Raw genomic sequence first — 12,928 nt, 5'->3', positions numbered from 1 at the left:
CTGAGCCACAGCTGACACATCGGTGTACAGATGTAACGTGTGGTGAGGTGAAGTGTCAGGAACTGCGCGCAGAGCTCCAGAAGGAGTCAGACCAAGGCTCTAAAACTAATTTCTTTCTTTTTTACAATTTGATTTTTAAAAAGATGACCTGGTATAGAACCTCCCTCTTAAACCGTGAAGGATTCAGGGTGTTAATTCTAACCTGCCCCTCCCATCGGGAAACTGGCGAGGTCGAGTGCGACCCTGGTTACTCCACGTTGCATATTATAAAAAGGATGTAGAGGCACTGGAGAGGGTGCAATGAAGATTTACAAGGATGCTACCAGAAATGCGAGGGTATTCAAATCAGGAAAGGATGAACAGGCTGGTTCTCTTTTCTCTTGAAACAAGAAGGCTGAGGGGTGACCTAATAGAGGTCTTTAAAATTATGAAAGGTTTTGATCGAGTGGATACAGAGAGAATGTTTCCACTTGTGGGGAAGAGCATAACTCGAGGCTATCAATATAAGATAGTCACCAAGAAATCCAATCGGGAATTCAGAAGAAACTTCTTTACCCAGAGAGTGGTGAGAATGTGGAACTCGCTACCACAGGGAGTGGTTGAGGCGAATAGTATCGATGCATTTAAGGGGAGGCTGGACAAGCATATGAGGGAGAAGGGAATAGAGGGTTATGCGGATAGAATAGAGGGTTCTGCGGAAAGACGGGAGGAGGCTCGAGTGGAGCATAAACAGCGGTATGGATTGGTTGGTCCGAATGGCCTGTTTTTGTGCCGTATATCCCGTGTAAGTCTATGAAGTCAGTGGAGAGTAATATTGGGTGGAGAGTAACACAGGCGTTCAGTCGATGCCGTGGGTTTCCCACCCGGAGACTGAGGTGTGAACCATCCCCACAGTGACTGTAGTATGTACATACATTATTGAGATTACTCACTGTTAAAAGATACATTTTGCCAATATTTTTATTTTAGCAGAACCAAGAACATAATTATGCACAATTTTTACATCTTCTGGTTAAGATTGGGTATAAAAAAAAACATGAAAATTTAAATTATTCATTTAAGAAGAATGATTAGCAATTTAGAAACATAGAAACATAGAAAATAGGTGCAGGAGTAGGCCATTCGGCCCTTCTAGCCTGCACTGCCATTCAATGAGTTCATGGCTGAACATGCAACTTCAGTACCCCATTCCTGCTTTCTCACCATACCCCTTGATCCCCCTAGTAGTAAGGACTTCATCTAACTCCTTTTTGAATATATTTAGTGAATTGGCCTCAACAAATTTCTGTGGTAGAGAATTCCACAGGTTCACCACCATTTAACAGCAGTATATTCAACAGCTCTGTACATCAACGGTTCACTGGAGTCTGGCTTCCGTTTCGACAGGGCAAATCATTACAGTCAGTGCGATTGAAAATGTTAATAGAATTAATAAAAATATGAGACATGCTTCCTTTAAAAGATGGCAAAGCATTTGTATTTTCTTATTCCATCACTGAGTATTTGTTCAGTCTAAATTAACATTTCAAAAATGGCTGTCAGCAGTTTCTCTAGTAAAAAAAAATAATCGCCTTCCTCAGTACCGCCACTCTCGTGGCGCTGGTGGGCTTTCAGTGATTTCTGCCCAAACTTGTTCATCCGTTGCCTCGTTAGTGGAGGTTTGGCACTCGTGTTGCAGCCGTGGATACTAACAGATCTAAAGTAAGGAGTCATCCACCACTGAGGCAATGCACGGAAAACTTTACAATTCCAGGCGCATCCCAACATAGCAAATAGCATAAATGCGAATGGAACCGCGATGTCTGAACATTGTAGGCCAGAGTGCCAGAACTCACAAGCTGCATTGAGTGGTCAGAATTTCCAGTATTTTGTAAAAGCAGAAGAAGCGGGATTATACGTGGAGGAACGGTAGCTGAGAGAACAACCTCTTGCATTTATATAACGCCTTAAAACGGCGTAAAACATCCCAAAATACTTCACAGGAGCATAATCAAACTTTGACGCCGAACCACACAAGGAGACAGTCGGACAGCTGATCAGAAGCTTGGTCAAATAGGTCGGTTTTAAGGAGCGTCATAAAGGCGGAGAGATTTAGGGAGGGAATTCCAGAACTTGGGGCCCAGGCAGCTGAAGGCACGGCTGCCAATATTGGTACAATGAAAATCGGAGGATGCGCAAGAGGGCAGAATTGGAGGAGCAAAGAGATCATGGAGGAGGTTACATAGATAGGGAGGGGGAGGCGATTTGAAAACAAGGATGAGAATTTTAAAATCGGGGTGTTGCCGGACTGGGAGCCCACGTAGGTCAGCGAGCACAGGGAGAGGGTGATGGGTGAACGGGACTTGCTGCGAGTTAGGGCACGGGGCAGCCGAGCTTCGGTAGAGTTGAAGTTTCCGGAGACAAGGGCAAGAGCCCCGACAGAGTGTGGTACGGAGTGATGCGGCGCAGACGTGCAAATGCTGAGCTCCCCGTCTCAACAGTGCTGCCGTGGGAGGGGTGCAGCAGGAGGCTTACGTGGGCGGAGGGAGAACCGAGCACGTAGAGAAGCACCAGCAGCGGATGCGAGAACAGTGTTGAGTGAAGGTACTCCTGAAACAGATCCCCCTCTGACTTGGTGTGAGCACTGCCAACGGAGATCAGCTAGTGTTGCTCAAGCAGGACTGCATTAAGATACCAGGACTGAGATATCTGAACTTTGTAGGCCAGGGTGCCAGAGTTCACAAGTTGCGTTGAGTGGTCAGAATTTCCTGTATTTTCCATAAAAGCAGAAAAATCGGGGCCCTTTTTATTCTAGAAAGTTGGCGCACCTTATGGAGGTGCGCCGTTTTTACAGGGGGCGGAAACTTGGGGCCCTATAAGTGGAGGAATAGTAGCTGAGACACCACAGCAAGGATAGAGGGAGCGGCGAGTTCTCGTTTAGTCACTGCTTGCTATTGTTTGCAGTCAACCTTGTAGTAAAGCTCTTCTGGACTCTTTCCCAACAGCGTACCGTATTCTCTTTGCACTTTACCCCATGTATCCTTTACAGCAGTCAGTGCCTTCCGCATGCCGCGGGAGCTGAATTCCGATCAGCTTCACGCTGAGCTTGATTCCTCCAGAAGGCATGCACCATCCCAGTTCATGTCAGCCTCTTCCAGAGACAAGAGTCTCTCACACCATTAGTCTGGGCTCGAATCAGCCCCAGCTCCCAGAGGATGAAGGGAATGATGTTTGTATTGCTATTTAAAAACAAATCCCTTGACACTTCACAGCAGACTTTATTACAATCTGAGAGACGACGTGTGATACATCTTAATGTAGACATAGCAACAGCTTCATGCAATTTTAAGCAATGCTCTTCAGATCAATATGTATCAGGCAGGTTTTAAAATTCTGTATGATAGCGCAGAGATTTTAGAAGTGCATCACTGATTACTCTTGCAAGTTGATGGTGCGCCTGCTCGCTGAGAGGAATCTCTGAGCAGCAGCAGGTTTTTTTCCTCTTTTTGAAATTAGAGATTGATGATCTGAATGATCAGAGTTTTTCCACTGTGCAAGAAATTATAGAGTCCTGACTCTACCCCCGTTCTTCACCCTCTGCCCGTTCCTGGAACCAGCAGAAACTAATTGTATGTGTGTTGGAAGAGTAGTTTCAGCCGTGGCTCAGTGGGTAGCACCCTTGCCTCAGAGTCAGAAGGATGTGGATTTGAGTCCCTACCCAGAGACTTGAGCACAAAAATCTAGGCTGACACTCCAGTGCAGTACTGAGGGAGCGCCGCACTGTCAGAGGGGCAGCACTGAGGGGGCACCGCACTGTCGGAGGGGCAGTACTGAGGGAGCGCCGCACTGTCGGAGGGGCAGTACTGAGGGAGCGCCGCACTGTCGGAGGGGCAGTACTGAGGGAGCGCCGCATTGTCGGAGGGGCAGTACTGAGGGAGCACTGCACTGTCGGAGGGGCAGTACTGAGGGAGCAATACTGAGGGAGCGCTGCACTGTTGGAGGAGCAGTACTGAGGGAGCGCCGCATTGTCGGAGGGGCAGTACTGAGGGAGCGCCGCACTGTCGGAGAAGCAGTACTGAGGGAGCGCCGCATTGTCGGAGGGGCAGTACTGAGGGAGTGTTGCACTGTCGGAGGTGCTGTCTTTTGGAGGGGACGTTAAATCGTGGCACTGTCTGCTCTCTCAGTGGATGTATATCATCCCATGGCACTATTTTGAAGAGAGGGGAGTTATCCCCGGTGTCCTGGCTAATATTTATCCCTCACCAACATCACTAAAACAGATTAATAGATTATCACATTGCTGTTTGTGGGAGCATGCTGTGCGCAAATTAGCTGCCATGTTTCCTACATTACAAACGTGACCGCACTTCATGAAAAGTGCTTCATTGGCTGTAAAGTGCTTTTGGGATGTCCTGAGGTCGTGAAAGGCACTATATAAATGCAAGTTTGTTCTTTCTTGTAACCAGTTAACATAAACTGATGTAGTTGGAATCAAGTGCTTTCGACAGGAACATGCAAACTGCAGTCTGTGAGCAATATTAAACAAGAAAGAAAGACTTGCATTTATATAGCGCCTTTCATGACCACCGGACGTCCCCAAACACTTTACAGCCAATGAGATGCTTTTTGAAGTGTAGTTTGGAGAGGGCTCTTGATTCATTAAATCACAACACAAAGGTCTATTAGTATCTGCAACTTCACAACCAAGCAAATAAATGAGAAACTTAATTTAAACTTCATATGGGGCCCTCAGGGATTGTAGCCCACCAGGTCACAGAGCTTGGATTCACCTGGATTAATTACTTGTTTTTGTTGGTTGATGCCAATTTTAAAGATTTGTTGCCTGGTAACCAGATGGTAATGTTAGTATTTTTTCTTTCCACTTTAGTGAACACCCCCACAGGATCACCCTGCGCTGTTTATCATTCCCCGGTTCAGAGTGTGTCCTTGCATCTTAGTTCCAGACATCTGCTTTTTGCCACTGCTTTGGTCGCTCAGAGGCGCTTAAGGGGTTCGTCAGCTCTCCCATAAGAACATAAGAAATAGGAGCAAGAGTAGGCCATACGGCCCCTTGAGCCTGCTCCGCCATTCAATGAATATCCAAAAATCTATCGCTCTCTGTCTTGGATATACTCCACGACTGAGCCTCCACAGCCCTCTGGGCTAGAGAATTCCAAAGATTCACAACCCTCTGAGTGAAGAAATTCCTCCTCATCTCTGTCTTAAATACCGCCCCCTTAACCTGAGACTGTGACCCCTGTTTCTAGGTGCTCCAGCCAGGGGATACAACCTCTCAGCATCTACCCTGTCAGTCCCCTTCCAGAATTTCAGAGTCTTCTTACTCTGCGCTTGAGAGAACGCCAGCGTTTGCTCGATACCGCCCGCCGATCCTGGCAAGATCGGAAGCTACCTGCGTGGGTAAATTGCTTGATTGGCACCCCATCCGCCACCTCACACACTCACTCCCTCCACCACTGGCGCACCATGGCTGCAGTGTGCACCATCTACAAGATGCACTGCAGCAACTCGCCAAGGCTTCTTCGGCAGCACCTCCCAAACCTGCGACCTCTACTCCCTAGAAGGACAAGGGCAGCAGGCGCATGAGAACACCACCACCTCCACGTTCCCCTCCAAGTCACACACCATCCTCACTTGGAAATATATCGGCCGTTCCTTCATCGTCGCTGGGTCAAAATCCTGGAACTCCCTCCCTAACAGCACTGTGGGAGCACCTTCACCACACGGACTGCAGCGATTCAAGGCGGTGGCTCACCACCACCTTCTCGAGGGCGATTAGGGATGGGCAATAAATGCCGGCCTTGCCAGCGACGCCCACATCCCATGTATGAATAAAAAAATTCATTAAAAACGGAACGCCTCCTGGCTCTCCATTGTCACAGCGCAGTTACTTACCAACGTGCCCAATTTCGCGGGCAGTGCCCCTCACCTGCAGCAAAATCCCAAAGTACTTTGGGGATGTGATAGAGCTGTGAATTTGTGAGGGTCTGGCTGCCATGTGGCGAATGTGTTTTGTGGGATACCGAGCATTCACTCCATTGTTCTCTCCTGCAGCGCTGCAAGTGGCCTTTGGCTCGTTGTATCGGGACGACGTCTTAATCCAACCCAGTCGAGTGGTGACGATTCTGGCGGCCGCCTGCATGCTTCAGCTGGTAAGCCTCAAAACAGAACTGGCATTTGGAAGAGAAAACACAAAGCCACACCCCAATTCTCTCTCTCACCCCTCCCCTCATCCCCCATCATGCGTGTTTGGAAAAAAAAACTCTCAAAATTCCTACAATTTGCAGATGGTTCTAATTGAGAAATGATTGGAGATTGCCCTGGTTTAGCAGCTGTGTGTTGCCTCACTGTTTGAAGGGTTCTGGATGTTCTCACTTTGAAAGTTAGGGATTTTCGGTTTGCGGCTTCTTAGGACTAATGGCGGCGGGGCGGTAAATTCTGCACCGGGAAATGGTTTGCGTCTCCAGCCGCAAAATTCAGCAGCTGGGCCCTGAGTGTGGGGTGGAGTGCGAGGGGAGGGCGTTCCACACCTCTCTTCGGGCGCTAGGCCTGCTGAGCAACTGAAAATCCCGAGCTAAACAGCCGGCCTCCGAGCGCCCTCCCAGTGAAAAAAAACCCCACCAAACCCATTCCCAGTACTTCCTTACCGCCACGTCCACATGAACCGCGAAAATAACAAAATAGGAAACAATCGCCCTTACCTCAGGAAGACATTCCTTCCCTCACTGCAGCCACTACAGCTCGGACCGCCCGCTTTCCCAGGCTGATTTCCACCAGTGGGGCGCTGCAGGGGGGGGCGGGGTGCAAATTTCGAGCCGGTGTCGCAACCAGGGGCGTTGCACACCGGCTCGCCTCTCCCACGCGGTACTGCTCCCGCAAACACGGTACTGAATGTCCTGGCGTGGCGCTGGAAGCCGCCCGCCCACCCGGCAATGCTTTCCGCCGCCATTACTGCCCCTCTGGGGCGAAATCAGAGGCGTTAAGGAGCCAAAAATCCAGCCCTAGTCTGTTACAGTCGCATATAGACTGATTAACGTCGACATCCTATTTAAATCATAATAGCTTCGTATTAAAGTCTGTTAATGCCCGATTAAGGCGTACGAAAGTATGGGTCTTAAGCTAAACATCCGTAAGACAAAGGTCCTCCACCAGCCTGCCCTCACCGCACAGCACTGCCCCCCAGTCATCAAGATCCATGGCGCGGCCCTGGACACCGTGGACCACTTCCCATATCTCGGGAGTATCCTATCAACAAGAGCAGGCATCGACGATGAGATCCAACACCGCCTCCAGTGCGCCAGTGAAGCCTTTGACCGCCTGAGGAAAAGAGTGTTTGAAGATCAGGCCCTCAAAACTGCCACCAAGCTCATGGTCTACAGGGCTGTAGTAATACCTGCCCACCTGTATGGCTCAGAGACATGGACCATGTACAGTAGACACCTCAAGTTGCTGGAGAAATATCACCAACGATGTCTCCGCAAGATCCTACAAATCCCCTGGGAGAACAGGCGCACATCTGCGTCCTCATTCAGGCCAACATCCCCAGCATTGAAGCACTAACCACACTCGATCAGCTCCGCTGGGCAGGCCACATAGTTCGCATGCCAGACACGAGACTCCCAAAGCAAGTGCTCTACTCGGAGCTCCTTCACGGCAAACGAGCCAAAGGTGGGCAGCGGAAATGCCACAAGGACACCCTCAAAGCCTCTCTGATAAAGTGCGACATCCCCACTGACACCTGGGAGTGCCTGCCCTAAGTGGAAGAAGTGCATCTGGGAGAGTGCTGAGCTCCTCGAGTCTCATCGTCAAGAGCATGCAGAAATCACGCGGAAAGAGCATGCGACAAACCTGTCCCACCCACCCCTTCCCTCAACGACTGTCTGTCCCACCTGTGACAAGGTCTGTGGCTCTCGTATTGGACTGTTCAGCCACCTAAGAACTCACTTCAGGAGTGGAAGCAAGTCTTCCTCGATTCCGAGGGACTGCCGATGATGATGATGATTTTATGAGCACTGTGTTTGCACTTTAGTGGTGGTAAGGCAGCCTACATAGTGCATTGTAAGAAAAAAAACAGAAAATGCTGGAAACACTCAGCAGGTCAGGCAGCATCTGTGGAGAGAGAAACAGAGTTAATGTTTCAGGTCGATGATCCTTCGTCAGAACTTTCAACAGATACGGCATTTTGGATTGGCAGATTAGTTTGCTTTGGGCTTTTCCTGGCAGTGGTTCCACATTCTGAGCAGTCCCACTGAGGGAACAGTCCGAGCGCAGGTTAGGTGCACTCCCAGAGCTGGAGCAAGTGGAGACCAGTCAGCCTTGCTGGTCTCTTGTGCGTGCTCTGGTGACCAGATACAGAGCGCGCGCCCCCCCCCCCCACCCCCGACAGAAGTTTTGGAGCAAGCTTCAACAACAATTTGCATTTATGTCGCGCCTTTAAACTGTCCCAAGCAAAATGTGCCAAGGCGCTTAAGAGGAGCGTTATGAATAAAAAAAACATTTTTGACACCGAGCCACAGAAGAAGAAATGAGGACAAACGACCAAAAGCTTGGTCAAAGAGGCAGATTTTAAGAAATGTCTTAAAGCAGGAGAGAGAGCGCGGTTTAAAAAAGAAAGACTTTCATTTATATAGCGCCATCCACGACCACCAGACGTCTCAAAGCGCTGTACAGCCAATGAAGTACTTTTTTTGAAGTGTAGTCACTGTTGTAATGTAATTTAGGGAGTGAATTCCAGAGTTTAGGCCCAGGCAGCTGAAGGCACGGCCGCCAATGGTGGAGCGATGGAAATGAGGGATGCGCAAGAGGTCGGATTGAAGCCAGTGAAGGTCAGCGAGCACACAAGTTGCTCGAACACTCACTGGCTATGAACGAGCTCAGAGTTCTGACAGCTCCTTGCTTTTTTTTCCCCCATCTGTTCGTGAGGAAGCCTGTTGTATTTTGTATTTTCTCAGATTTCTCCCATTTGCCCTCGCTCACTGGGGAATGTGGTCCGTTGCTAGGTTACTGTTCCGCAGGCCTCCGCTGCTTCCTTCACCAGTACGCTCATCTTTCGTGTGAGAGCCGGAGCAGGGAGCGCAGCCAGTTTATTCAGCGAGTATAACTGAATAATTTGGCAGGGCGGTTGGTCGGGGAGCTGTGAAGGGCAAGTTCAGGTCAGAGGTCGGCCCAAATGTTGACTTAGTTTTTGATCAAAAGCGGGTAACATTTGGCAGGAAGCGTGGTTAAGACCAGAACGCTCGACTCTGCGAGTAACAGCTGGATGTGCTACTGAACAACGAGATCAAAGAGAATTTAGGCAGCCCCCCTTCCAAACCCATTCTTGTCAGGAAAGATCGAACAGGCTGAGGCTCTTCTCTCTTGAACAGAGAAGGCAGAGAGATGACGTGATAGAGGTCTTTAAAATTATGAGAGTCTCAATTGGGTAGACGTGGCAAAGATGTTTCCACTCGTAGGGGCCATAAATATAAGACAGTCACTAATGAATCCAATGGGGAATTGAGGAGAAACTTCTTTACCCAGAGAGTGGTGAGAATGTGGAACTCGCTGCCACAGGGGAATAGCATGGATGCATTTAAGAGGAAGCTTAATTACATGGGAGAAAGGAATACAAGGATATGATGGTGATGGGGTGAGATAAGGTAGGATGGGAGGAGGCTCGTGCGGAGTGTAAACGCCGGCATGGACTGGTTGGGCCGAATGGCTTGTTTCTGTACGGCAGAATACTACAGCTGGGGACTCTCTGGGACGGTCCCTGGGAGTGGGAGGGGGGGGGCGATTGACATTTGGGGAGGACGGGACGGGACGGGGGAAGGGAGAGACCCCTGCGGGAGGCGGAAGTTCGGTGTCGGGACTTTTTTGGGGGGGAGGGGGGGGGAATCGTCTGCAATTGGTTGGAGGGAGAGAGGCCATCGGGACTGGAGGTCGGAGGTCAATGATTGTGGCAGGGCAGAGAGAGAGAGAGAGAGAGAGCCCATGATCAGCAGGGCTCAACACTTCCCTGAGGTGTCTGGGCGTGAAGGGCTCCTGCTCCTCCTGGCCCACAAGGAGTGCTGTAAGTGGCACCTTGTGAAGCCAGCAGGTCCCGTCTCCCTTTCACTGCCGGGTTTTCCGCGCCCTGGGTAATCCGCGGCCTGGGTAACCGAACTTCCCCCCCCACCCCCCTGCAAGGGGCCTCTCCCCATCGCGCAGCAACGGTCAATCTCAAAGTGGGCTCCGTACTGCACTGTGGGAGCCCGATTTAAATACGTTAAAGAAGTGTTCCGCCTCCCCATGGCAGGACAGTCGGACACTCCGAAACCGGCAACGGGTGCGTGCGCGAAGGGTTGGGGGCTCGTTCCCCCTTTATATTATTAAACTCCCCACCACCCCCGCGTTCCTCTCCCGCCTGTCGTAGGAGGGTGGGGGGGGTTAATGTCAAGACCTGCCTCCATACAGTAGCTCCACACACTGGCCTCTTGCACATCCCCGATTATAATCGCTCCACCATTGGTGGCCATGCCTTCAGCTGCCTGGTCCCTAAGCTCTGGAATTATCTCCCTAAATCTCTCCGCCTCTCTCGTCTCCTTGATGGCACTCCTGTGAAGCGCCTTGGGACGTTGTACTAAGTTAACAACAACAACAACTTGTATTTATATAGCGCCTTTAACGTAGTGAAACATCCCAACATTCACAGGAATATTATAAGACAATAAATTTGACATCGAGCTACATAAGGAGAAATTAGGGCAGGTGACAAGTGAAAGGTTTTAAGGAGCGTCTTGAAGGAGTAAAGAGAGGTGGCGAGGTTTAGGCAGCGATATCCAGAGCTTGGGGCACGACCACCAATTGTTGAGCAATTAAAATCGGGGATGCTCAAGAGGGCATAATTAGAGGAGCGCAGATATCTCGGGAGTGGGGGGTGGGGGGGGGGGTGTTGTGGGGGCTGGAGGAGATTACAGAGATAGGGAGGGGCGAGGCCATGGAGGGATTTGAAAATAAGGATGAGAATTTTGAAATCGAGGCGTTGCTTAATCGGGAGCCAATGTTGGTCAGCGAGCACAGGGGGTGATGGGTGAGTGGCACTCGGTGCGAGTTAGGACACGGGTCAGCAAGCACAGGGGGTGATGGGTGAGCGGGACTGGGTGCGAGTTAGGACACGGGTCATTGAGCACAGGGGGTGATGGGTGAGCGGGACTGGGTGCGAGTTAGGACACGGGTCATTGAGCACAGGGGGTGATGGGTGAGCGGGACTGGGTGCGAGTTAGGACAAGGGTCATTGAGCACAGGGGGTGATGGGTGAGCGGGACTGGGTGCAAGTTAGGACAAGGGTCATTGAGCACAGGGGGTGATGGGTGAGCGGGACTGGGTGCAAGTTAGGACACGGGGTCAGCGAGCACAGGGGGTGATGGGTGAGTGGCACTCGGTGCGAGTTAGGACACGGGGTTAGCGAGCACGGGGTGATGGGTGTGCGGGACTCGGTGCGAGTTAGGACACGGGGTCAGCGAGCACAGGGGGTGATGGGTGAGCGGGACTGGGTGTGAGTTAGGGCACAGGGGGTGATGGGTGAGCGAGACTCGGTGCGAGTTAGGCCACGGGGTCAGCGAGCACAGGGGGTGATGGGTGAGTGGCACTCGGTGCGAGTTAGGACACGGGGTTAGCGAGCACGGGGTGATGGGTGTGCGGGACTCGGTGCGAGTTAGGACACGGGGTCAGCGAGCACAGGGGGTGAAGGGTGAGCGGGACTCGGTGCGAGTTAGGCCACGGGGTCAGCGAGCACAGGGGGTGATGGGTGAGTGGCACTCGGTGCGAGTTAGGACACGGGGTTAGCGAGCACGGGGTGATGGGTGTGCGGGACTCGGTGCGAGTTAGGACACGGGGTCAGCGAGCACAGGGGGTGATGGGTGAGCGGGACTGGGTGTGAGTTAGGGCACAGGGGGTGATGGGTGAGCGAGACTCGGTGCGAGTTAGGACACGGGGTCAGCGAGCACAGGGGGTGATGGGTGAGCAGGACTCGGTGAAAGTTGAGGAACTACACACCTGCTGATTTTATTCTCCGCTTTCATAGCCCACGGGCATTGAGTGAGGACTGCTGTTATCCAAGTTAAGATCTGCTACCGCGCTCTAACCGTTCCCCCGACCTTCCTGCTCCGCGGGGCTCGAGTGGCACCGTGTTTACCCACCATCTGCCGAATGGACCGCGTTCAGCATCAGCGGCAATGCCGGTGTGTGTGTGTGTGTGTGTGTGTGTCGTCCGTTTCCATTTGTGGCTGTGTCAGCTATATTCTTTTTTTCTGTGTGTCACAGCACTGGGCACAATGCATTCTCGGATCGATTTCAAATTTTCGGCAAGAAAAATTAGTTCATCTGAGCCGCATTAGTCGATGTCACCTTGCATCAGCGTAAGCCGGAGGAAGGTGGGGGAAAAATTGCCGGCGAATATTTTGTGTGGGCGGCTGTGCAGCATGTTATAAATTTGCTGCTGCTCTTGAAAGCATCAATTTCTTTCCTGGAACTCATGATAAATTAGGGCACGCACATCATTCCAAGCACAGAAACACTGCTCGGCTTATAAATAAACATTGTGCCCGACAGACGTGCGACCCGGCACGAACTCTCGGCACTTCTTCAGCGTGATTGGAACCTGATACAGCCATACCTGTTTCAGGTTAAGACTCCCGGCTGCACAGGCAGGGCTAGCGGTGAGGTGTTTGGTGCCGGGGCTATTCAAAGGACGAAGAGACTAGCTGAGATCTCCAGTTCCTTCACATCGCGAGTAGCATCCGTTGGTATGCTGTGCAAGCGCAGTCCTAGATTGATACAGCACCTCTTTAAGATGAGCTGTAAATAATAATAGAATGATTTCAGCACAGAAGGAGGCCTACAGCCCCATCGTGCCTATGCCGGCTCTTTGAAAGAGCGGTCCAATTAGTCCCACTCCTCTGCCTTTTCCCCA

At 51.1% G+C, this 12,928-nt stretch overlaps 1 protein-coding gene across 2 annotated transcripts in view; it reads left to right on the top strand.

Moving 5' to 3' along the window:
- The window catches only part of gmcl1 (germ cell-less, spermatogenesis associated), a 91,325-nt gene that overhangs the window by 26,438 nt on the left and 51,959 nt on the right, over window positions 1-12,928 (top strand). For both annotated transcript variants that reach the window (XM_070866162.1, XM_070866163.1), the window contains one exon: window positions 6,052-6,149. In XM_070866162.1, the coding sequence (XP_070722263.1) occupies window positions 6,052-6,149 (98 nt within the window). The remainder of the gene's footprint in view (window positions 1-6,051; window positions 6,150-12,928) is intronic.

This window comes from Pristiophorus japonicus, chromosome 22 (genome assembly GCF_044704955.1).
Source record: "Pristiophorus japonicus isolate sPriJap1 chromosome 22, sPriJap1.hap1, whole genome shotgun sequence".
Taxonomy (NCBI): domain Eukaryota; kingdom Metazoa; phylum Chordata; class Chondrichthyes; family Pristiophoridae; genus Pristiophorus; species Pristiophorus japonicus.
The sequence above is the reverse complement of the archived record's forward strand: the minus strand, read 5'-3'. Positions and strand labels throughout refer to the sequence as shown.